The 26,571-nt window shown below is 40.1% G+C and overlaps 1 protein-coding gene across 4 annotated transcripts; it reads left to right on the top strand.

Moving 5' to 3' along the window:
• The first annotated feature begins 1,812 nt into the window (after window positions 1-1,812).
• Window positions 1,813-26,571, top strand: zmp:0000001167 (protein phosphatase 1 regulatory subunit 12A). 4 transcript variants are annotated; one of them, XM_041796708.1, is made up of 25 exons: window positions 1,813-2,362; window positions 6,161-6,291; window positions 6,499-6,617; window positions 8,516-8,672; window positions 8,777-8,921; window positions 9,013-9,087; window positions 9,191-9,270; window positions 13,098-13,282; window positions 13,360-13,457; window positions 13,563-13,766; window positions 13,913-13,995; window positions 14,107-14,196; window positions 14,346-14,447; window positions 14,529-14,627; window positions 14,712-14,802; window positions 14,892-15,017; window positions 15,099-15,201; window positions 15,297-15,400; window positions 15,990-16,049; window positions 16,129-16,151; window positions 16,260-16,323; window positions 16,410-16,514; window positions 19,855-19,905; window positions 20,124-20,174; window positions 25,364-26,571. In XM_041796708.1, exons 1-25 carry the CDS (start codon window positions 2,087-2,089, stop codon window positions 25,448-25,450), a joined length of 2,709 nt encoding a protein of 902 aa, XP_041652642.1. In that variant the 5' UTR covers window positions 1,813-2,086; the 3' UTR covers window positions 25,451-26,571. The 4 variants fall into 4 exon arrangements, with proteins under 4 accessions (XP_041652642.1, XP_041652643.1, XP_041652641.1 ...); XM_041796707.1 differs by having other exon boundaries at window positions 1,816-2,362; window positions 13,074-13,282; XM_041796709.1 differs by lacking the exon at window positions 20,124-20,174 and having other exon boundaries at window positions 1,814-2,362; window positions 13,074-13,282.

Here is a 26,571-nt window from a genome sequence, read left to right as displayed (position 1 = left end):
TGAAAAGTGCTCACAGAGCAGGTACAGTGGTAACCAAACAGCCAATCAGGGGCCAGAAGTGGTACTTGTAAGGCTGTTTAGATGAGTGAAGAAATCTAACCAGCATTTAATCGGTCAAAAAACTTGCTGGTTCCAAGATAGAGGCAAATCTGATTTTTTAAAACGTGTTTTCTGTTTCTTTACCTCTTCCTTTCATTGTTATGTGAGCCATAATATGTTCCTTCCAGGAAGAAACAGTTCTGAACTTGATACATCAAATTATGGAAAAAAAAAAGGATTAACATTGGAAATGCATATTCTAAACCCAGTGTACTGTGCTGTCAACATTTCGTCCACATTTAAGGAATCCCCTGAGCAGTGAAGTCATCCTGTGCCTCACACATCATAACAAAACTCTTGCTCTCTGTCTTATCAGCTGTGCTCTGTTGTGAAACCTGCTCAACTGGGTGTCCTCGATAAACTCATCCTGCAAACAGGCAACCTTTAGGAGTAGTCATCAAAGGTTACCTGAGGGTTATTCAAGAAAAACTTCAGAGAACCTTCAGGGTGTGTTTCCTCATGGTTCACTGGAAGTTTTGTTTTTCAAAGCAATCTTTAAACAATCTTTAAAGAACCTGAGGAGTTGTTCCTTTAAATCTTTTTGCAACATTTGCATTGAGAAAACTTTCAAGGGATTCTGACTAAATTGTCTATACAGGTTGTTATATTCCCTTTATACTGTTTTTTCTAAATTAAAGTTAAGTTTGAAAGGCAATGCGTCTATGTCTTTTGGAGAATATTATTTTTTAATCTAAATGTTCTTATTTTTTTATCATCAAGAAGGCATTGTCCAGTTGAACAGACCGATTGTAATTCTCTGTGGGTCACACAGATTAATCAATGCAAATGGAGCATGTGCATTACATTAAAATTATTTCAAATGTTTTCACTGTTATTCTTTAAAGATTCATTTTTCAGCAACTGTTAGCTTCATTTATAAAGGAAGACAGGAGAGCAAATTTAAGACAGGGATGGAAGAGTGGGGACAGGAGCCACATGCTGAACTTGACCATGGGACGAGAACCTCTGTGCCTCTTTACATGTGTCTTTGTGTGTTATTAAATGCATGCTACTTCCAAGTGCCTCCAAAATAACCATATAATCAATTGATCATTTATTATCCTGGAAAGACCCTGCATGTACTTATAAGGATGTTACACTTCGGCTTATCTTAAACGTACTAATAATTTTGGCTATTAGACATTTGGAGATGATTGTCTTCTCCATCGGACATCAGGTATTTTTATTGAAATTTAAAAAGAAAAGTTATCTAAGTTTTGGAATTTCATAAGAAATTTTAGGGGGAATTTGCCCGAAAATTTTCAGAGATTTATATGGAATTCTGGGCGAATTTGTATTGGAATGCCTTAATGTTTAAGATTTTTCACAGAAATTTTAGGTAATATCTTTGAAATTTTAGGAAATATGTGTGGGTTTTGGAATAGAACATTTCCAATAAATTCAGAACTTTTGGTGGAAATTTAAAAATAAGGAAAGTAACTCCCTCATACCTCTCTGAATGACTGACACCATTGCTTACTGAGTAAAGTACCCCCACTAACTGACAAACTGGCTGACACAGAGCCTAAATAGATGCTCTAAAACCTATCTAGTGCTGAATGCAAGAACGCAATGTGTTAAATTCTAAATGAAAGATTTTGAGGAGAAAAGACAGCTCTTTCATTTTTTTTTACAGTTTATTGTCGTTTGTCCATCTGTCTGAACTGCTTTTTAGTATGCGTATTGTTATCAATTAAAGGTTGTGTTTATCTTAGACGTCATACGACAATTTGTAAAAGTACGAGGGCATTTTGCGTTATAAAGTAGAAGAACTGTCTCTCCCTCTTACTATCAATTTAAAAAATTCCGAGCATCCATTGAAGGCAGCAGAGAACTGCCACTCAGTCGAGGTTCGATCTGAAGTTCACGGCGTAGTTTCCAGAGTCTGTCCACCAGGGGGCACAGCCCAAGGGAGGCTCAATCCAAACCCTCAACTCCGCTTCTGCTCGTACCATGAGCTGAATCTGTCCGGGACAGACCAGGGAAGATGGCGGCCACTGACCATTCCCGGTCCGAAGCTGCCAAGCAGCGACGGCAGGATCAGCTGCAGCGATGGCTGGGCTCGGAGACGGATCAGACGGAGTCGGAGGCACGGGAAAGTTTAAGCGGTTCTGGTACGCGGCGAGCGAAAGTTCGGTTTGCCCAAGGAGCCGTGTTTATGGCCGCCTGTTCTGCCGGAGACCGGGAGGAGGTGGCAGCGCTTCTCCGGCAGGGAGCTGACATCAACCACGCCAACATTGACGGACTGACAGCGCTTCATCAGGTAGGATTAACGCGACTGTCTATTTACCGTAACCGCCTTAATGTTTATGTTAATGAGCTGACGGCGGAGTTTGAACGTTAACTGTCGCCCAAATAACGGGCAACGACTTAACTCTTACGTTTAAAATAGACTCCCAGCGAAGAAGTACCAACTTATAGAGGAGTTAGAGGCAGAAAAGTACCGTTAACAGTTGATGTAATACATTGAAAGTTACTAGATAGTAACTAAAAGTTAGCTTAAAGCTGCTCCCAACACTTTATCATCTCTAGTGTCGTTATTTTAAGTCCCAGCAGATGTATTTGTGGCCTGTGTAAGAAGACGGTTACTTTTTCAGCCTGTTGGTAGGCTGGGCCGTCCGCTTTGTTGTGTTTAGTTAGTTATAGGCTGCTTTTACCAGCATACAATGCAGGGATAGTGTGCAGCAGACACCTCAAAGTCTGTGGGATCATTTTTAGACACTGCCTGACAGGCGCCTGTGCCTGGCTGAGTTTCAGTAAAATAGCTGATCATTGAAATCAGGGATGTTTTTATCAGCTGATCAACAAGTCCTTTGAATAGTTTTTTACAGAGGAAAGCAAAAGGAAAAGCAGACAGGATCAAAGGAGCAAATCTGACCCTGCTTTTTAAAGTTGCAGTTAGAGTATAGGTGTGTTTGCATGTCCCATATAGGTTGCACTTTTGAGCAGGTTTCAGTCTTGATGCAGCTCAGGCCTTTATAGACCCTCCCTCCCTCCTCTTGACTTCAGTCATAACACACAGGAGCAGTCTGGACTACATCACTGTCACTCAGGCCCTCAGTAAAGCAGTATTTCCTCTATCTTTGTTATACCATTTGCCATAAACACATTGCTCCCTCCTCGAAACTTGCTGTCCAGTGGATTTAACTTTGATATCCAAGCACATTAGTCAACATAAAAAGATGATGTGCTTTTAATTTTCCTGTTCACTGGAGCTGAATATGTAGTTCAGCAGGCCTGGGTGCTCCCAATGATGTCATGCTCAGAGAAGATTCGTGTTTTCCCTGTTATTTTAAGTCAATTATACGGATTTGATGAAGATGCTGGTTCAGAAGAGTAAAGAGAGCATGTTTCTAGCTGGATGTTGGGTCTTTTGGCAGATCCCCATGTGGGACTGTCACCCGGTGTGGTCCCTCTCCATCCCTTCCTCCCCTGTTGCTGATTGGTTGCCTGGCAACTAGCATTAAATATAGGCCCACACTCTCCAAACTTTCCATCCTCTCCATCCAAAGCCTTTCTGTCTTCTCCACTGTGCTTTCTCTCTCTTTTGTTCTCCTCCTCTTTGCCAATCCCCCCATGGTGGGGACTTCAGGGATTTCAGATGAAGACATGGAAAACATTCCTCAAGCAGCACAAGCCACTGTTGTCGGAGGCGATTTCCACAATGAGTCACTTGATGACCTAGTGAGGGAGTCTGCCGGGAGGCTGTGTGTGCACCCTTGGAACACGCAGGGTGCCAGAAGTGCCCTCTGTTCATTCATTTGGCATTGGAGCACCCACTTGTTGGAGGAGCTCCCTCCTTCTGCCTTTAGTGAACGCTGCTTTTGACTTGGGAGGATGTGGCTCCGCTTTGGTTCTCTGAGCCTCATTTCAGGGACTTTAAATGACCTCCACTACTACAAGACTAATTATATTATGTTATGAGGGTGACTGGAGACCTGTAGAAGCTTTGTGATTAGTTGATTTAGCCCAATAGCAAAGCCTCTTAGAGTAGGTAGCTTAAGACGGCCTGATGGACACCGCTCAGTGCGGCTGCAGATACCTGCTGCTGTCACATCCTGCAGGGTGACAGTGATGACAATAAGATGCTGAAAACAGACGCAGTTAAAAATCGGCTGTTCATAAAGAAATCCTGGATAAAACTAATTCCCTCTTACAACAGTATCTCGTACACGTAAGACCGAAATAATGAGGCCTAGTACATGAATACTGGTTTTACTGTTTTAGTTGGCCATTTTCACACATTCACTCTTTAAGATTTCGTGGGGAATTTCAGGATAATAATGTTTGTTTTTACTGCGTGGGCAGCACGACTAACTGCAGTGTCATTATCATGATGTGAGCATCCACAATAAACACAACACAATTAATTACATTTATTGCAATACATTTTTAGAAAAGTATGGTATATGAACAAGCAGTGCTTCCTTACTCAGCATGCATACATTTAACTTAATGGCTGGACCCTTAGTTATCATAATGGCTTTGCTTTTAAATGCAGTCAGATGAGGCTAAAGCAAACTATCCACTAACCTCAGAATGTTCTGAGCCCATTAAGTGCTTTTAAAAAAACCTATTTTTGCATTTGAGAGTGACATGGTGCAAATTCTGACGTTGTGTGAAAAATTAAGAACAGCCGTTAGACATAAAACTGCAAGTTATGGAAAATGTGCGCTCTTTAATTTGTGTTTATTTATCCCACATCCTGCCATTATAGCATTATCAGACAATGTCATTGTGTGCAGACCCAGTGTCAGCAAGCAAAGCAAAGAGAACATGCTCAAAGTTACACATGCTTGACATCAGAATGTTACCCTTCCAGTGTTTTCTGCTTCTGTGTTAGCATTAGCATTTAGCTCAAAGCACCGATTTTAAATTTTAGCCTTCCAGAGCTGCTGGCTCTGAACACTGATTTTTTTTTTTTGTTAAAACTGCCAACTTAAACCCCATATTTTCCATCTTTAAAGAAGTTTCCTGTGTAGCTTCTCACAAAACAATAAATTGATATGACAATATTGATCTATGTTATATGACCAGTGCCTTTAAAAAGGAGTGACTGTCTTATTCTCTGATTTCAGCTTTTCAGATTTGGTGTATTTCCTGCTTTTTACTATTTTTCAGTGACATTTGGTTTTGCACTGCTTTTGAATGAAAGACCAAACTACTTAGCTCCACTTAGTTCAAATAAATTGTTTCTAAAATTTTAAACTGGTTTCAGAGACCGGCCGGATAAGTTGTCAATCATAAAAAATAGCTGGCAGAATGACTGTAAATGTCTGTAGGTCCAGGTCTTAAGAATGTGCTTGGTCATTGGAAGATACAAGGGCAGAAACAGTACTACTGTTCCCTTTTAATGTAATGCAGTGTACTCTGTGGTCAAGGCAGAGCCTTCTGCATCCTGCTTTGAAATTAATGATCATTCATAAAAAATGTCAAAATATTAGGCTATGCCTTATAACTCAGGAAGATAATAATTTACTCTGCTGGGAACTTCTCTGTTTAAGGCTCAATAACCAGAGTCTTCTTTTGCAGAACAAAACTAGGGCAGATACAAACTTTACCCAACTCTCTGAAGATATTTCTTATAACCATTAGCTGAAATAAAAGCATCATATCACCACATAATACCATGAGGTTCTCATGAGATTCATCTTGGGACTTGTGCAGACTCACACTGGGATCTCAGCTGGACCTGGCCTCAGGAAAAGCAGCTAAATAGATTCGCTGTTTTCACTCGTCGTGCCAGAAAGTGACTTATTTGGAAAGTACTTGAGGGCTTCTAGCAGCCCACTTAACAGAAAGTGATTGCATGCAACAGACACAGTAGTCATTGTTTCAGTCCGTGCTTTAGCTGAAGTTAATAGATTTGGGAAGTGCTTGCAGTTTTCAAAATAAAAACAATGAGTCAAAAAAATCGTCTCTGTCAAACTGCAACTGGACTTTGATTGATTGTTGCTGTCTGGTTCCTATTTTAAAGTGCTTCGTAGGGATTCCTACAATAACCAACAGACAATAAATAGCTGTATAGTGATTCATCATGTGGCTGTGTGTCCTCTGGCAGGCCTGCATTGATGAAAATGCTGAGATGGTGCAGTTTCTGGTGGAGAGCGGGAGTGATGTAAACAGAGGGGACAACGAGGGCTGGACTCCTTTACATGCTGCAGCGTCCTGTGGTTTTATCCAGATCGCTAAGTGAGTGTTGATCATCATCATGCTGACACATCACTGTCAGCACCATTTATGAAGTCTTTGGTATTTAGAGCATCCCAGCCCACAACAAAGCCAGTTTAGACGTAGAAATAACACAGTGAATTATAATAAAAAACAATTATAATGTGTGGTACATGCCAAACAGTATTCCAATGTTCTCCTCACTGTTTGTGGACTTTGTATGCATAGGTATCTGATAGAGCATGGCGCTCATGTTGGAGCAGTGAACAGTGAAGGAGAACTTCCTCTGGATGTGGCCACAGAAGATGCCATGGAGAGACTTCTAAAAGCTGAAATAAAAAAGCAAGGTGAGGATTATGTCCACTCCCAGCATAAAGCTCAGTGTTACATTTTGTCCATTACGTGGAGACATGATGCTCTGAAGTACTCAAGTGGCATTATAAAAGTGCATATGAGAAGTCAAAGTGTCATGGCAATATTGTAATTGACAAGTTTGCTAGTTATCACACAAAGTTATAATGGCTAAAATAGTTTTTTGAAGCTCAAATGTGTGTTTTATGACATTTTAGACTTCTGAAATTCTGGAAAGGGGACACCCATTTATCAACTGGCGAATTAAATCCTACAAAAAGAGGAAATGACAATCAATATTGAGCAGTTGCCCTGGGCCCACTCCTACCATGTCTTTCTTTCTTCTTGCTCTAAACATACACTCTTACCAAAACTGATGTAGTTTCTTTTATCTACTCTCTGCAGACCAGTATGTCTGATCTGTGTCTCACAGCATAACTGTTGCTATACAAGTTTATGTTTAAAGTCTATTTTTGGACAGTATGGATGTAAAAGCCAGATTGATGTCCAATAAAAAGGCTCTAAATAAATGTATAAGACTATGTTTACCTTTAGTTACACTCTGTAGCAGCAGCAGAGTGAGTGCTCTTCTTCTGTTTCATGTCATCAACTGGCACCATCCATGACACTAAAAGCAGTTAATTAAACAATGCACTTAACAGAAAGCTTCACAAAATGAAGTGCACTGCAATAACAGATGTGATAATAGTTTATATGTTATCATTTTAATTGTCAGTGTTAAGTTATGAGCTATCAGTGTTGATTGACACACATCAAAGAAACAAGACAGAACTTTAAGAGAAAGCCTCTTTGTTTTTTCAGTTATATTCCCGCTCTACCTTTCAGAGTGTGTGCCCATTTTCCAGCAGCAGCAGCAGGAGCAGCAGCATTGTTGCCTGTGTTTAAAGATGCTTAAAAATGACAGAACGTCTTTTTTTTGTTTTCTTTTTCCAGTTTTGTGCTTCTGTTGTGTGTGATTTATGTATCGCACGGGGAATTTCAGGTGGTGTGGGACTGTGGGAGGGATATAAAAGCTGGGAAAAAGAAGGATTGGGAGTTCTCTCTGTCCTATTGCACTGTCATGTTACCTGTGAAGTTACTTCCAATAGAGAAAGTTATAAAAAAAATTGACAGAAAGTTTGCATAATAAAGAAACTGTCAAAAAAAAGGACTCACTATTCAGATGCTCTCAAATTCATGCATAATTTGATGGCACGATTCTATGGTCTTTCCTGAAGTCAAAGTCAAGTCTGTGACGTGATCCGTTCATAATCTTTAAGGCTTACGTTAGGCCCCTTTTTATGGAATATATAGATAAGTTAATTGATAGAGGTGTGTTATTTTGAGCGCTAAAGTAAACTGAAATGTTTATTATCTACCTGCAGAGAAAATTTACAGCCCAGCTGTATCTGATTAAAACCATATGGAGCATTACTCTACATAATCAGATCTTGTATGATAATAGTTTTTGATTGATAATTTTAAGTGAGAGAAAAGAAAAGAGACTGCATATGTATCATTGCATACAGAGGTAGAGCAAAATTACTTGCTTAAAAGGCCTCCACACTTGTTTCCCATTCTTTGCTCTGTTTCAAGAAGTTTTTACATTTGGAGTGATCAAAGTTGACAGAAATGGGTGAAAAAATTAGGACAGAGTTGCTCTCAAACATATTCTCTGTGACCTTCATAGTTTAGCTGAGGTTCTTGGCTTTCATACTTATCAAATACACACAGTATTAAGATCTGTCATGACTCTGTAATAGATGAGAAAACAACATTAATAAATACAAAGAGTATGAGTTAGAGACTAAACTAAGAGGGAAATTTTCTGTCTATCTAAATGTCTTGAATAAGATTTAATTTTAATTTCTTCTGTCTTCATTATTCATTGCAGGAATTGACGTGGATAGGGCCAGAAAAGAGGAGGAGAGGATCATGCTCCAGGACGCCGAGGCAGTCCTGGCAGGAGGCGGGACTCTCACACCTCACCCCAACACCAAGGCAACAGCTCTGCATGTTGCCGCTGCCAAAGGCTACATAGAAGTCCTGAAGTGAGTTTTTAACATTCATCTTATTTGGGAAACACACCAAGTGCTACAGCTTTTATTCATTACCTCTCCTCCTCATCTTCTTCCCCTCTCACGGCCCGTTTCAGAGTTCTGCTGCAGTGTGAGGTGGATGTGGACGGCAGGGACGTGGACGGGTGGACGCCCCTGCACGCAGCAGCACACTGGGGGCAGGAGGAAGTGTGCAGTCTGCTCGCAGACAACATGTGTGATATGGGTGCCGTAAACAATGTGGTGAGCACTAACAACAACCTTTAATAAACCGTGGTGGTTGAACCCTTCATGCTGTGCTGTATCTGATGATACTCTGTGGATGTCCTTGTAGGGCCAGACCCCTCTAGATGTCGCAGATGAGAACCTTGTGGACTCCCTGGAGGAGCTGCAGAAGAAACAGAACGCCGTAAGTCCACGACTATCCCCCTCGTTAGATAAACCCGGTATGATTGATGTCATTACAGCCCAGAATGTTCTCAGTGTTTATGGGTGTTTATATTCTTCTTCAGTTACGCAGCGAGAAAGAGAAACAGACTCCTGTTATTGAGACCAGCCCGCAGATCTCCATGGTACCGGTTCGCACACGCAGGTCAGTGCCAGTGTGTCGGTGTGTTGGGCATGGGTTTGTGTTTGTGGGCACACGCTACACAGCTCCTCAGCCGAATCCCAGCAATCCCAGTTCTGAAGTTTGCATGCAGGTATGATGTTAACAGCCCCAGCATTCCTTGAGCTATATTACATCTATCCCCTGACATGACACTAGGTAGATGGAGCAGTCAACAACAGTCTGTGTCCTTATACTGTTACTGCTTTTAGCATGTTGTGTTTACAGATGTAGTTCTAGTGTGTAAACAGTCTATAAGACCAACATGTAGAGTAAGGTTAAGTTTGGTTTAAATGGACACATTCATTGACAGACAGGAACGAAAAAGGAGTGAAAAGGCTAACTTATAGCTACTTTAACAAGTTTTATAGCAGACTGATATTCAAAATGTAAAAGGAAATATGACAGCTATGAGGAGAGAGTGGGGAATGACATGCAGAACAGGAGCCTGCTTCAAAGACCACAGCCTCTGTACATTGGTTGTGCAAATATAACCACAAGGCAGGCAGCACCCTAGATTAATTATTTCTAAATAGTAATTGTTTGATTCCAAAAAAATCACAGTTGTGGGCGGTTGTCACATGAAGTGTTAGGCTTCTTGCTGCCAAAACACAATTTTGTACATTTTCCTCTGCTCGATTCTATATGAGTGATGTATTTTGACTGTTAGAGGCTGTTAAACAAGCAGATTGTTAATTTTGTTGACCTTAGTGCTCCTGAAAACAAAACGATACCTTACATCTCTTTTTAAGTTAGGTTTCCTGAAATGAAATAGTATTCTCTATTCCTTTAATTGTAATGTGTTTCACTTACTTTGAATCTTGGCTGCAAAAAATGTAAACAAAGGCTTTTTAGCAGCTTGCTTTTAAAGCTCTTGTAATAAGGGTTTTTACTGGAGATGAACATACTGAAATTAATATTAATGCCTTTTTAAGAAGAGCAAATGAAACCATTAGCTACAAGATATATTATTTATTCATTGTATTTTTTCATGCCTAAATCTCAGAGGGTGGTTCAAGTTAAAAGATTCAATTAACAGCCTTTTGTGTATTTTCTGTACAATTAGGGGTACCTTTGACTGATAAAATTAATTACAGTATGTTTTTTTTATCAGTGTACCACCAACTTAAGCTGGGTGTGCACTGAGGGATTTTAAGCTGACTCTGTAAAAGCCATGGTGGAATGTCAGCTCACATTGTGTGACTGAATTGTTTCAATGCACAACTATGGCATACAATTTATGTGCTCACACAGCACGATCTGATGGTCAGTCACAACCTGAGTGCTCACACTGTACGAGTGGAGTCAGGACAGACCCTTTGACAAATGTCAAGTTTTCTTTGAAAAGTCTCACATAGACGCAAACGTCATGTCATCTCGTTTTTTATATTTAAAATTGCTACAGACAGCAATAAAACCGCTCTGGCCATCTGTTTCTCTCACACACATAAACAGCAGCGCCAGCAAACACAACTAGCAGTTAAATTTTAACAAATATTCATCTGAAGATCTGCAGTAGGCCTTTTTCCTGTTCATTTATATCCTTTATTAAAGTTGGGCTAGGCACATCAAAAAGTATTCCTGCTGTTTTATATTTAAGATGCTGTCTAAGAGATTGAAGGAAAAAATGCAGCAAAGTTGGGGATTCTGCTTGTAATTTTGATCGCACTGTGCAGATGTGTGATAAGACCAAAATATCAAACATGCCAGAAATCCATCTGACCAGTCGGGGGCAGCTGGTCGGGCTATGGTCAGCTGTTATGTCCTCATGTACTCATCATGACGAATGATGTGTGATGATGATGATGTGAGTTGTGACTCGAAATTTGTGCCTAAAAAATCATATAGTAAATGCCCGGCTTTGCATGTATGTTGGACAAGATCAGTAAAGAGATCTATCCCATTGTTTCTGTCAAAGGCACTGATCCAAACAGCTGATCACGAGTTGACAATATGCTGAGGCAGAAGAACGAGAAGGTTGCATTACAAAATAGTGCCAAACACAGAGGCTTTCTGGGTAAAAAAAAAACACTTTAAAAAATTTTTGGCCCATTTTTACCTAAAAATCACTAAATTGTATGGAGCAACTGTACCACTCTGCGGTACTATATAGTCTAGCTTCCCTCAGCACATCCTGCTTAAAAGGGCAATGCACACTAAAATCTCTTGAGGCTAATGACAAGTACCTTATCTAACCCAACTTGAAGAATACCAGAATATACCCAGGTTTGCTGTGGTTCCTTTAGAAGTCTTATATAGTCTTAAATTGGACTTCTGAAATTTAAGGCCATAAAAAGACTTCATTTCACCTGTTAGAGGTCTTAAATTTTAGAAGGCTTTTGCCTCAGACATGTCTGTAAATCTTAATTTTCTAGCTACATTTTTTCAATTTAAATCATTTTAAGATGAACATGTGAACACAACAAAGTCAAGCTAACTACAATGTGAGTTCTATGAAGGAGATATAAATTTTCTATTACAAATCAATTACCTTTATTTTTTACTGAGATTCCTCCACAAATTATTTCATAAATATTAACTAAAATGCAAGAAATTCAGTGTTGGATGCACAGACTTTCCCGGGGGAGACCCTTGTTATATATTCATCACTATGATTAAATAAACCCTGTACTGTTGTGAAGCACTAGTTTAAGTCTTTAAACCTCGGGGTAACCAAGTTGCTTGCTTAAAAATGTGAACAGCCCAGCAGATCAGATTAGAATCAGCTCAGCATATCTGCTAAAATAGTTCATAGTTGATATCAGTTTACATTAAATTTATAAAACAGATGGTTTAAATTTGCCAGCAACCAAAGTTGTGAGTTTATGACCAAAAAACTTCTTTTTCCTATTCCAGTTGACATTTCAGTCCTGGTCCATTTTTGACGTGCAAAAAGTGGCATTGATTTTTCAGAGTTCTGATAAAAGTTTTAAATTTGATGTTTAAATGTGTACCTTTCATAGAAAATTGAAATTAAAACAATGATGAGATACAAGGTCATTCCACATCCTCCATTAAATATATTCTATTATAAATCGCTGCTGATTTCTGATATTATGTAATGAATGAAGTAGAGAGGATTTGGTTGTTTTAAACTTTGTATTTGACACTTTTCTAACTTTGTGACAGCTGAAAAAGGTGTACTTTTAACCACCTGTGAGGAACATTCAGTTTCTTCTGTTTGTTGCACATGTAGGTAGTTCTGTTAAACAAAAAAAATCTCATATTGCCAACTTTAAACAGGTAAATGTGTTAATCATCTGTAAGGAAAGTGTGGAAGATAGGCTCCCCTCCACCAAGCCCTTGTAGCTGCATTTTCAGACAATGATAGCCAGGTGAAAATATTACATGTTGTTGCTGATGGCCTCGTTTTCCATTATGATCATGCAACAATCATATAACCTTCTATAATCTCTTTGTATTGGCTTTTAAGCAAAAAGAAAAGTTCTATTTTTACACTCTAAAAGTCATAATTGAAGTCTTTATATGGAGGCTTTGCTGTATTGTTCCATGCAGGCTTGTTAAAAGTTTGAATAAATCAGTACAGAGGAAAAAAGTACTAAAATAGTTATCAGCTTAAGTTTACAGTAATGTTAAGCTAATTGTTGATCTTGTGATGAGACAGCAGCGTTTCAACTGACATCACAGACAAAGCCTCCATTGTCCACACTGCGTGTTAATCAGCGCATGCTCACTCTAATCGACTGCACGTGGAATGATAGCCCTCACTGATCAGCTCCCTGCATGCCACCTGTCCTCCCACCCCACCTTGGCCCCCGCCCCTGCAGGACTTCTATCTCTCGTATGAGCAGCAAAGAGAAGATCTGCCTCCATGAACGGGAGAAGCACCCGCCTCCCGCCCTGCCGAGCAGCCCAGCTGAGGAGGAGGAGGAAGAGAGCCAGACGGGGCAGAGTCAGGCAACTCAGAACCAGGGGAAGGCCTCTAGCAGCTCCAGCTCGGAGGAGGAGAGTGAATCAGAGAGCGACGCTGAGTCTGGTGAGAGAAAATGCTGGGGTCTGTATTTCAAACTGTCAAGTTGATGGCTTTTTCTAACGATTGTACTCATCATGCAGAGAAAGCAAAAAACAGAGAGATCATAAACAACTTGAACAACAAACGGAACACCACCGGCCTGCTTCCTACCTCTATATCAACAAGCCAAGTGAAAAAGGTAAAAGACAAAGAGAGTAAGGTGTAAATGGACACTGTTACTAGAATAATTAATTGATTTTGACAATGATTACTATAATATTGGCTTTTCTTTATGGCTCTGTAGCAAGACCAGAGCAAGCCTCCAGCCACTGAGGCCCCTGCTCCTGGCTCCTGGAGAACGTCTCTGAGGAAAGCAGGCAGCTCAGTGACTCTGGGCTCAGCCGGGCTGTCCGACTCCACCCATGACCCCAGCAGACCTACAGAGACCGGCCTGGGCATGCCCCGCTCTGCCTCCAGTCCCCGCCTCAGCTCTGAGGCTGACACCAAGGTCTGCATCTCAGGAGCTCTCATGATTCATAGGTTTCTTCACGTTTAAAAGCAGTTACTAATTTCTAAATGTAATGTGACGGGCTTAATAAAGACTTCCTTTCAAGCCTCACTTGAAAATAAAACTGACGATCTGCTCGTCCTCAGGAACCCAGGCTCGCTCGGGTGCCGCCCAACCTGACACGGAGACTCTTCAGTATACCAGACAGCAGCCCTGACAACTCCAACAGGTGGGGCCAGTGCTCTCATGTGCTCCCGCGCTTGTGAAACAAGAATCTGTTTTTCTGAGTCACTGCGTATGTGCCCTTGTCACCCCATCTCTCTTTCTCTGTCTCTGTCAGCTGGCTGAGCCGTAGCTCCTCTTACACCCGGCGCCTCTATAGTCAATCAGGGAATGATCTCACTAGTTCTACCCCCTCTTTGCTTCACAGGTCAGTCTCACTGCCCACTGCATGTCTTGTATGTGTTTGCTCTCCTTGTTTGTGTGGGATTGTTGTTGTTGTGTCCACCCTCCAGCTGTAAATGTGTCTTGTGGCTGTGAAAGATGCCTTTGTGTTTCCAATGGGATTTCTTTTACCAGCTCATCTTATGGAAAGAGACTGGATGATCCCAACCTGACCTCAGCCAGCACAGGAACAAGCTCCGCCGGACTCGGCCGCCTTAATAGTGTTATAGCACAGAGGTATTTCATTTTTAAACCTCTCATTAATTTTCCATGCCTATCTTAAGGATCTGAAATCCAAAATCATATCTCTTTCCCCAGACTTCCTCAGGAACAGGTGGAAAAGAAAGACCAGTCTTTCTCCACCTCAATCACGCAAAGTTCGACAGCAGGAGAGCAGGAGACCAAGCAGAGGCGCAAGTCAGTGTTTTGTCTTTGTATGCTCATGGCAAAATGCTTGATGTGTGTAAATTTTGGTCACTACCATATGTCTGTCTTGTGTAGGTCCTACCTGACTCCAGTGCGTGATGAAGAAGCCGAAGCACAACGCAAAGCACGCTCACGACATGCTCGGCAGTCCCGCCGATCCACCCAGGTATGAGCATCACCTTCTTAGACCCTTCAGATATGAACATTAGAAGCAGTGTGGCTACTGAGACAGTGTTATGTGTTTGTCATGTAAAGGGGGTGACGCTAACAGATCTGCAGGAGGCTGAAAGGACGATGAAGACTGACAATAAAAGCAGAGAGAAGAAAGAGGAAGAGAAAGAGAAAGAGAAGGAGACAAAACCAAAGAAAGGAGAAGAAGGGGTGAGAGCTGTGTTTCAGTTATAGGCCTACCCTTAATAATCCCATGAGACATTAAGTATAGAGGGTATAATGTGTTAACAGGAAGTGAGCTGGAGGTCTCGTATCGCCAGCCTGCAGAAGTCTGACTTGCTGGGTCTCACGCAGCCCACTGGCACAGCACGGCCCCAGATATCAGAGAAGAGAGGTATCAGCAAAGATTTCCTCTTTTCGTAGAGCTTTATAGTGTTCATTTATTTGATTTCTTCTATAAAAAGCTGCCATTGTCTGGCTTTGTTCCAGATGTTGAGGCCAGCACAGGGGAGAGTGAGACGGAACGATGGGCGAGGGAGCGAAGAGAAAGGAGGCAAGCTCGAGCCAGAAGAAAGGCACAACGGACCGGGGAGGTATATCACCACAAACATTATAAATAACAATTTAAAGCCTTTATCACACTGTAAGTTTCTTGAAAGTTCAGCAGACAGACCCTGAAATCTCCCTGACATGCCTATTCACATCTGACCTCAGAGATTCTTAAAAGGCAGGGCAAGATCTGCAAAGAACACCACAGACATGATGGAAAAAAGCAACAGATTCTGGCAGTATAGTAGCATTTTTTTTCCTTGATATCAATGCTACATGTAATTTGGTGTAATCACAGTGTCAGTCAGTGAGTAGTGAAGACCACCCTAGCAGCTTTATTATGTACAAGATGATCACAGCGGTCGCACAGCAAACGCTTGATACAAACGCCATCAACCTTTTTCCAGCAAGGTTCCCACATTGACTTAATTTTAATTTTGCTAGGCGGCTGGAAGGAATGTACTCAAAATAAAGATGATGGAAAATTTTGCCTGTGCCTTTGCAGCTACTGCTCACACCCAAAATTCTGGGATGTTTCGAGAATTTTTGTAAATACGTGAACACATCTTAAGCATGAAATGGGTGACTTATTCATCAGAATTTAAGAACCTGTGCTGTGTGCATCATCTGCAGAGTGATGACAATGATCCCAGTGGAGAGGAAGAGTTCTCAGGCAGTTTGCAGGATCATCAGGTCAGTGTTTGTGTGCAGTGATGTCCCATTGGACTGTAACCTCAAATACCACTCCTAATTTGTCTTCTCTTGTTTACAGACGGACCATCATTTGAGTTCCAGGTAAGATTCAACCTTTGATCTGTTTGGTTCGCTCACTTCCTTCATTGTGTCGGCACAATTTCAAAGATTGTTAATTCTCTGAGCTCTGACCTCTGCTCGACCATTCAGGTTGGATGTATCCTGTAATGACTGTACCCAGGGAGGAAGCTCAGAGGCCAAGGATTTTAAGAAGGTGAATGGACTGATGTGATGAAAATATTAAATTCGTTTTTAATTCACTGTTGTGTACTTATCTGTGCATGTTTGTCTGTGGGTCAGTTGTTTGAAGAGGTTTCCAGAGAAAACAGTCAGCTCCAATCTCAGCTGCAGGACACCCAAAGGATTGTCAACCAGACCAGGTTGGACCTGGAAAAGGCCACACAGGTAAAAACAAAGTTGCACATGGAGAGGAACTTTAACTGTGTCCTCTTCTGTAAAAAGACAAAAAGACAGACTTTTTTGAGCGAGTGCTTATGTTTGACTGAAATTTTTTGGGGGGTATGCTGATGTTTAATTAAATTAGTTATCACTTGTCACTGTGAAACAACCAACCTAGTATTTTTTCAGTATGGTAACAAACAAACATCTTTTGGTATTTGTGTTTTATTCATATTTTGTACCAGAAAAGAGCAAAAGATATTATGTGAAAAGTGAAAAGTTACATTTTAGAACCATGCCATGAGCCTTTTCAAATTAATGTACTGAGGGAATTTTACCCAATCAGAAAAGTCCACTATTAAAAAAGGAAGACAATGTGGCAGTATCAAAAACCACAGTTCCTCAAGTGACCACTTGGGTCTGGCTGCAGAAGTCATAGAATCCCCAGTAGGTCCCCAGTTTACAGCACAAAGACACATATTACAACCTGTGTTGTAAACTAGTTTAAAGTCGGTTGCACATGATGTTAAAAGTTGGGTTTTTTTATATTTATAATTTTTGTAGCTTTTTGCTAAAGGGCTGAGCTAGGCCCACTACAACTCAGAATCTTTGCCTGTACCGAGATTGCTAAGTTGAGATAGCATTTCCAATAAGGCACTTGATCTTTCAGCTTTTATAAGCCCCTTCATAATGGACAAGGTGAGGACACTGATGCTGTGTCCATCTTTATACATCCTTTGGTTTTAACTCTACAGCAGTAGATGGTCTGGTACAGCCAGTGGCTAAGGGGGGTTGTGCTATCTAATGTTGGAGGTACAGTGCTTAACAAATTTATTAGTCCTCCACCCAAAGTCAGGTTTATGCCACAGCTGCTCTAAATTAACAGCACTGGTAATTACCAAAATCATTTTTTATTTTTCTGCAATGGTTAATACACCAATATGTAGAAGCTCTTTAACTGAAATGATATTTTTAATGCTAAAATATAATTATTATTGTTATCCATGAATTTTGAAATTTACTGATTTACAAAAAAACTGAAAAAGTAGTAAAGCACATTAATATTTCTTGATTAATATGTCAAATTATAGTTATTTACTTGCATTCCTGAACAGAAAAATGAGTTTTAGTGGTTGAATGTTATGCTTGATTAATTTCTGACTTCTCAGAGAAGCCCAGTGAGCTGGCTCAAATTTGGGTATTAAAAGGTGAATTCAGTTTGAAATTCCTCATTCCTGTTCAAAATGGTAAAGGGTGGAGAGCTCACTGAAAATGAAAGAGTCTGCATTAAAGCACTTCATGATGATGGATGGTCTCTGAGACAAATATGACAGGTGGTCTAATAAATTTAAGCACTGTACATTAGTGCATGAATGCATGAAGATCCTTACTTACTGGACATCACTACATGTGCTGGTGTTAGCCAGCAGTACAACATTTTATGCACTGAGCAACAGACACTATTCATTAAAATACTCTGCATGCTAGTCAGTATTGCTCGGCAATTACTTGAGGAATTAACTGAATAGCGTGCCACATGCCTTGCACTTGTTTTGTCCATAGGTTGTGGTAAGTGTTTTTGCTATATTATAGTCACAGGATTCTTTTTGATGCATTGTTTATTTAAGTATTAAGTATTTATAATGTAAGTGTTAAAAGTATTATGTTTGATACGTGCATGTTTAAAGATCATGATCTTAATATCAATCTAAATGATTGTTATTTTGAGTTTTGCCACAGCATTTTTATCAAGGAGCTGTTTATGCAGGGAAAGTTACTATTCCCTGACCTCTCAGTGTACACCTATACTTCTTAGAAATAGACTACAATCAGAGTTATATCATATGATGCCCTGAGTTTTGATTAGATTGTTTCATATTTTGCCTCCTTGTAGAAGCTTTACAGATGAATGGGGCTAGGAGAGTATATGGATACAGTAATGTCTTGTCGCTCTGACTCGTGACACAATCATCAAATTTCTAGTAACAGATGTTGATAGTTAAATCTGGAAAAATCTTAATATATTTGCTTGCCAGGTTGGCTCACCATCTCTAGATCATGTTTTTCTTCTTGTGGCATTGATAATTCTTTCTTGGAGCTTAATATTTTCAAAACAAAGGAAATGATCATAGATTTTCAAGCCCATGCTCCAAATCAGTGGGCAACAATTCAAAAACATGCTGTTAAATGTGCCAAGAGCTATAAATATCTGAACGATTATAAAATCCCAAACTGACCTTTGAGCCAAATTGAGAGGCAGTCTGTAAAAAGGCACACAGACAGCTGTTTTGTCTGAAGAAACTTGTGAATTTACACATAGATAAAACCCTAATATGTATTTTGTTCTATTGTGTCATGAATTATGAATCAGTGTTGTTATTTGTTGTTTCGTCTGTGAAATGACAGAACTTCTGTCTGCACACCAAATTGACCTTTTAAGGTACCAATAAAGATACCTTGTACCTTGTACCTTAATGAGGGTAGCATTAACAGAAGTTAAAGGGACAGTTCAGTATTTTTAATTAAACTCTATATGAGTTTAATTAACACCATCAGCTTTGCTGTGTATTTTATATTATTATAGAGGTGTGACTTTATCTGAACAACCTGGTTGAAGATTTATTCTCTTGTTCTTGCCAGTAAGGAAGGATTATATTTTACTGTACAACTCCTCAGTAGCTACTCAGTACACAGTTAATTAAACTTTAAGCTACATACTTTTTCACTTCAATTAAGCGGAAATTTACCCAGAGCTTTTTTTGGCTCAGTTTTTCTTATGTGGAGCAAATGACCCTGTCTGCATAGCTGCCTGACACCCGTGCTGGCACTCTGGTTGGTCTCTCCTCAAAGGGGCCATGCTAACCGGCGTTTAATTGATCATATCGTATTGTAACTCACCCTGTGATTACATCTCTAATTCTACATATAAGGCATCTATTCAAGATCAATAACAGAACCCTTTTTAGGTTTTCGAGAAGAAGTTGCATGTTTTCAAAAATTTAAATAAATGAATAACAGAAAGCTAAACTACACAGAGCTTATTTGATTTACCTGGGAGTTTTTCTGTATTGCTTTAATTTGTGTCTGACTTGAAGCAAATGTCAGCGACTCTAAGTGATACTGTGTAAATGACATAATTATCTGTAATGCTAATTTGCTCAGAGTTACACTTTGTTTTAACCTTTACTATGATACTATAATTGTCACTCTGCATATGGTGTCTGCTGTTCAGTTTCTTCTTGCTGTTTTTGGACTGGTGTTTTTGCACACAGTGATCATGCTTGTGATCATGTCAACCAGCTAGTGTCCCATTTATGCTAATGTCTTGATTTGTTGTCTCCAACAGCGACAGGAGCGCTTTAGCGACTGTTCTGCCTTACTGGAGCGGGAGAGAAAGGTAACATTTCCTTACTGATGATGCCACCTGTTATTGTTGTGGCTTCAACTGCCTCACTCCTGCCACCTCACTGTTTGTTGACACTCTCCTGTTTTCTCCCCACTTGAACCACTTTCTCACCTGTTTTCACTCCACTTTGTGGCCCTTCCTCTTCCTTACATCACTTCCTCTCTTCCCACCCCCCTCCCCTGCTCCTTCACATGTTTCCGTGGCATCAGGACCGGAGGATGTTGGAGCGGCGGATGGCAGAGTTGGAGGAGGAGCTAAAGGTGAGGAGACAGACGTTCAGGATGAATCTTATTAAGGCCACAGTGACTTTGCATGTTTCTGCTCTTTTAGCTTGGCTTTAGCTTGTGCAGGCCAGTGTTGGTGTGGAGGTGCGAATAAGAGTTGTTTCATACAGCATATTCTTTTTCTGATTTTGAATTTGTTGTTCCATGGATGGAGTTTACAGTTAACCAACCTAACAACTTCCCTAAATGAGAATTATTGACTGTTAACTCTATTTTTTTCATTAACTTGATTATGAAATGTTCATGTACAAAATGGTAAACTGATAAAATGGCTAACTTCAATAATACTGAATGAGAATATGCAAGTGTATTGAATGATCCTGTCCAAAATATTGGGAAATATTCTTTTTTATTGTAAAAGTTAGATGAGAAACTTGACTATTTTAATCATCAGGCAGTAAGTTTCAGACAGCAGATTTTTTGCATCCTCGCTGTCCATTTTTGTTTAAAGAATTTTCAAAGTTTTAAGTTACAGTTTTCATGTGTATTTATTAGGGCTGTCAAAGTTAACGCGCTAATATCGCGTGTCTTTTTTCTCAAATGTCTCGCGCGCCAGATGACACCTGATGGGCTGGAAGTGGCCCGCGGGCCGCCATTTGGGGATGGCTGGTGTATGGGTTTTCCTTGCAGAGCCTCTGTGGTCGTATCCAGTGCTCAACTCTGCTGGTTGAGCCTGGACTCAGTGCCGGTGAGGTTTCTGCACTGAATGTTGAAGAAGCTTCCCTCAGCTCTCTTGAAAGCTACAGTCAATGTCTGCTTCTCCTCCAGGATCTCTATTTGCTTTTTAAAGGCTTCCTTTAGCTCATCTCGATACTTCCCACAAGTGAGCCGTTCTTTCATAAGAGCAGAGGTGACTTGATCAACTCTTTGCTGCAGCACAGAAGTTTCCTTTTTTTCCTCATTGAGTGCGTCTTCGAGTTGTGAAGTCCTGGTTATGCTCCTTACCTGATGAGCTTCGTGCTCAGCAATGGCAGACTTCTTCTCTGTAAAGTGCCCAGAGAGACCCTGGTACATACAGTCGAGTCTGTTACACTGCCTCTCTGCTTCCTGGAGCTTGGCCTTGATATCTGCGTTCGCTCCCTTTAACGTCTGCAAGTCGTTCTGGAGACACTCTGAGGATCCAGAGGCTTCTCCCAGCTGGAACATCAGAATTTTGACTTCAGACTCGCTTTTTCCTAAAGCCAGGGTCTTCTCAGTGAGCTGTACCTGTTGCTTCTGAACAATTGCATATGCCATAGCATACCTAGCCTTCTCTGCTGCCAGCTCAGATCTCCAACTGTCTTTTTCATCCAGAAGCTGTTTATGTGCACTCTGGACAGCCTTGAGTTCACTCTGCAGCTTACTGATCTCAAACTTCTGTTCCTGGTTTTTCTCTGTCAGATCGTCTTTGTCTTTCTGCCCCTTGGAGGCAGTGGCTTCATAGTCCTTCCAGAGTGAACAGCGTTTTGCCTGTTGTTCTCTGATGTTTGCAGCCCACTTGTTAACTTTCTCCTGCAGAGAGGAGATTATCAACTCATTGCCTTCAACTTTTGTTGCAAGACTTTGATTATCCATGGTCAAGGAGCTGATTTCTCTGTCTTTCTGCAAAATTTTCTCCAGCTGCTCATCAAGGCGCTTTCTCAGATCCTTGTTTTTGTCACAGCTCAGTTTCTTATGCTCTTCTGATTCCATGTGCAGAGCATGGGACGCCTCCAGATCCTTGGTGAGCCTCTCGATCACTTTCTTTTTCTCCTCCAGCTCAGCAGATAGTTTAGAGATCTCTTGAGTCTGGTCTCTGCTTTTAAGAGTCTCAATTTCTTTATTTTTTTCTCTAAGTTCTGAGGACATTTCACCGATTTTGCTGGACAGTTTTTCATTGGAGCGCTTCAGCTCTCTCTGAGACTTTTTAAGATCATCCACTCTTCTGTTTAAAAGCTCAGTTTGACCCCAGAGGTCTGCTTCAATATAGCGCTCCTCCTTAAGAGTCTTTTTTAGGGCTTCTTTCTCCTTTCTCTCCCTCTCCAGTGCTTTTTTCAAATCAGATCTAGCACTTTTCTCTCTCCTCAAGTCTTCTTCAAGAGCTTCGATAGCTCTTTTCTTTCTGATCAGCTCATCTTGGAGATCAGAGTATTTATCAGACCTCTTATGACTTTCATGTCTTTTCCCAGATGTTTCCAGACTCTCTGAGTTTTCTGATCTTTCTGATCTCTTGGACCTCCAAGATCTCTCTAAAGAGTCCGATCTCACTGAACTCTGGGTTCTCTTAGATCTCGATGAAGTCTCTGGTTTTTCAGATTTCAGAGATCTCACGGCTCTCCCAGATCTCACAGTTCTGGCAGATCTCACCGAGTCCTCTGGTATATCCTCCTTGATCTCTTCGGGTATATCCTCCTCAATCTCTTCGGGTATATCCTCCGCAATCTCCTCCAATATCTCTCCCCAACTCTCTTCTGGTTCCCGGTGCATTATATTCAAATTTCTTTTCTTTGACCCAGAAGAGCTTGTGTTTTCCAGGATGCAAAAATTACCAAATCTGATATTATCCATTTTATTTTTTATTTTATTTTATTTTATTTTATTTTTTTTTAAGAAAAGACGGTGTCTTAGTACAAAAGTACAAAACTTGCAGGGATCAACTCAAATGTAACAACGTGTTCTCAGTTACTGCAGGAGCTGTTTGTCTGCAAGTCCTCTGAGGGTGAATGCCTATATACAGACAGCTAAGAGTCCCAGAGTACCCTTTCAGACCTTTGTTCATGTGCTCTTAAGACATCATCTGGATTCCGGAATCCATTCTCAAAATGGCCGATCAAATCACACCAAAATACAAAAAAACAACACCCTGTCACTTCACTTACATGTCTGTTTTGCTTTTTGTTTAAAGTTTGTAAAAGGATGGGCATTTTTAAAAGGAAAAAAGTCATTACAGAACAACCAGTTAAATAAAAAAAACATTCAATCACACTTTATTTGGAGGCTCTTTAAAAATAAGTATATCAATTTCAATTTCAATTTGCTTTGTTGGCATGAACAGATCAGTTACTGCCAAAGCAGTGTAAAAAAAGAATGCAGTAAATATATTTATATGAATCCAAATTGGAATGCAAAGCACTTAAACATAGAGCGATTCTAAACTTTTGCTACCACTGTCCCAATTATTAAAATATTTCCTGCATCAAATTTAAATGGGTGCATAAAATTCCGAAACATCCCCAATGTCCCAAGATGTTGGGTTTTATTTGGGGAATTGTGGGTTTTATTCCACACTTGTAACAAAAAATAGGACTTTAAATGCAAAAGAAATCATGTAAGGAAGATCTTGTGTAAACCATCAAAATATGATAGAATCAACCATTTCCTCCTATTATAGTTTTTACTCTAGGCCACTGTGAAGCTTGTTTCCACCAGCTAATGATATGAAGTTATGAAAGTGCAATTAGTCTCCTAGTCTGAGAAAAAATATTCACATATTTGCCAAAATTCTTGAACCCTATTAAGTTGAATAGCATTAACTCTTTATTGTTCTGTCAGCATTTTAGGACCGAAATTCTAAAAAAAAAATCAGTACAAGATGAAAGTGCCACACAGACACTATCTTCCACTCAACTGTGTTTAATTCAAAACATGGACTGTTTTTATTTTTAGAAGTCACTGCTTGTTTGGGCGCATTTATAGACCTATTTATATCATAGTTTAGCGTCTCTTTAACTATTAAAAGAGTTACTAAACCCTCAGACCCCTTTGCTCAGATGAAAACACGTATATGTGTCTTCAAGTGTATGTGTTAGAAATCAGCATAGTAAATGCCCTTTACAGCTTGAAACTTGAACTATATTTTTCTATTTTCTAATCTGATAGCAGGTTGTATGTGGTGACAGCTTCCGCCACCACTGAGTTTAGCAGTTAGTGCCCACTTTTTTCAAAACCATTAACTTCAGTTGTAGCCAATACCCAAAATTCACAGGCACCAATGGCTCCACCAATCAGACACATAAATGTGACACTCTATAAATGTTAATAGTATAACTCTCTTCCTCGAGAATGTGAAAAGAACATGTTCTTCTGAAAGCGAGATGTCTTCTGCAGGGCCACATAGCATAATTTTTTAACTTAGATTTAAGAATATGACAGATTTAGCGTAGCTGTTGAACACAGTAGTTTCATGGGTAATGATGGGCTCCACCAAACAGAGACATTGCCTCGATACTTTAGGGTTGCAAGTAGAATAGTTATTTTCCTCAAGTTCTGAATAGACCTAAAAACAAAAGTTAGTAAAGTAGTCGGACCATCTTACCATCATTTTCTCTTATAAATTGTCTGTAGTTAAAAAGGAAGTACCATTAAAAGCACCTGAACACAAGGTTTTGCAGGTACTTGCGTTCTCCTCTAATTAAAAGAAATTCTAACATGTCAGGTCAAATCCAGTGGATCCAAATAAATGTATAAAGCACACTCAAAAACAGCAGCAGATGATTGAAGTGCTGTTCAATTGATAAAAGACGGAATACTGATTGTAATACAGAGACAACGTCATTCAGGGTTTGATTACAAACAACACAACCTTACATGTGTCACAAGTGATAAGAAAAAAGATGTAGTCAATAAAATTGACTAAAAATGTCCTGTCAGAGCTGCACATCTAAACCAAGCGCATCAATTGTTTTTGTTCTGAGGTTCACCTGTTTGACTGTTTTAAAGCTCCTATGGGTTTATGAAAAAGACTGAAACTATTATTTATTGATGATATCTTTTTGAAGTAAAATAGCAAATAAGAGCTTCAGCGACATTTTTGATCATTTTATGTTTGTAATTTTGATGTCTGGTAACACTGCAGGGGGTTTGGTGTCAAACAGTGATGAACCGTGAGCTATAGAAGAGACCTTTTTATATGTTCTACTGCAGACTAGTAATGAGTGGCACATTTGACTGTAAAAGAGGGCATGATTAGACTTTTTCTTGCAAAAATCAAGACTTACACATGCAGGAGACGAGCAGCAAAGAGTGAAGAAGTGCCACTTTGTCCACACGGGGCACCAAAATCAACACTAATCGAAGTTCCACACAAGAGCTTTAACTCTATTTAATCTTAACATTCAGCATCTTATAATCCAGTAATGTGATTACAAGCAGTGAAACCGTATATATGATAATATTTGTTTTAATGTGAGCTTGTTTTTTCCCTCTAGGTTCTGGTTGACCTGAAAGCAGACAACCAACGTCTTAAAGATGAAAATGGAGCACTGATCCGTGTCATCAGCAAACTCTCCAAATAGACTGAGGGAGTGAGAGACACCATGAGCAGGGAAACCCCCCTCCCCTTCCCTCCATACATCCATCCGTCCGTCCATCTTTTCCACACATTCCTCCAAGTGCCAAAGAGTGAGAGAGGGGGAGAGAATGTCCTACACGTACATGAGCACCACAGCTCGACTCCTCGGATTGTGCCTCCTCTCTGTGAACAGCTGGAGAGGCTTTCTTCCTGTGTGCCTTAATGCCTGTTTTGTCACAGGATGGTGTAAAGGTCCGAGGCTAAGGCTGTAGTACCAAGAGACTTGACAACAGCCAGAATGCCCACGGCTGCTGCATCCAACATCTACATACTATGACTGTGCGTCAGGGAAAACACTAACATGCACACACATTCCCATGCGTGCATCACACACTTCCTCGGTGCACATTCCACGAGCACACAAGGCAGCTTGGGCCTTAAAGCTCCCACCTTATATAGTATTTATTTTATGTGAACACACTCACGTCACATTATTCACAATTTAAACCCACTCACAGTTCAAATCTTATGTCGTCAAGCAGGTTTGGGTGAACAAAAAAAAGCCATTTCAGGCTCTGTCTTTACATTTGATATCCTGACGACAGGAGGAAGTCCATGAAGCTGTTGGGTTTTTTGTTTCCACATGCAAGTGTTTGAACCCACCTACCTCTCCACCTATGCACCTCCCCTCGTACATTTGTATTTTTGTGATACACTCCATGCTCTTAAAAGAAAATGACTGCAGAATCAGGTCAGTCGACCGCAGCACTTTACTCTTTGCAAAGCAACAAAAGAACTGCGAGGCTTCGTCCGTCCTCCAACTCATCATCCAGTTAGCGGAAGAAGTCACCCTTACCTGATGATCAAAGATGATTGCACAATTATGGAAATTGCTGTTCTGTTAAGCCTATCATGCTATGGATGGTTTTACCATTGCTAAAGGTATTATTTTCATAGATCATTGTCAATTCCTCTAATGCAAGGGAGCATGGTCATGTATATTAAATGTGTATAAATATTAGTCTTGAATAATACCCTTTTTGAAGTAAAATTCCATGTAGCCTTTCTTCACATGTTGGTTTTCTAATATATTGAATGGACGTCTGCACCCTAATAAAAAAAGTG

Source organism: Cheilinus undulatus, linkage group 9, assembly GCF_018320785.1.
Source record: "Cheilinus undulatus linkage group 9, ASM1832078v1, whole genome shotgun sequence".
NCBI classification, from domain to species: Eukaryota; Metazoa; Chordata; class Actinopteri; order Labriformes; family Labridae; genus Cheilinus; species Cheilinus undulatus.
The sequence above is the reverse complement of the archived record's forward strand: the minus strand, read 5'-3'. Positions and strand labels throughout refer to the sequence as shown.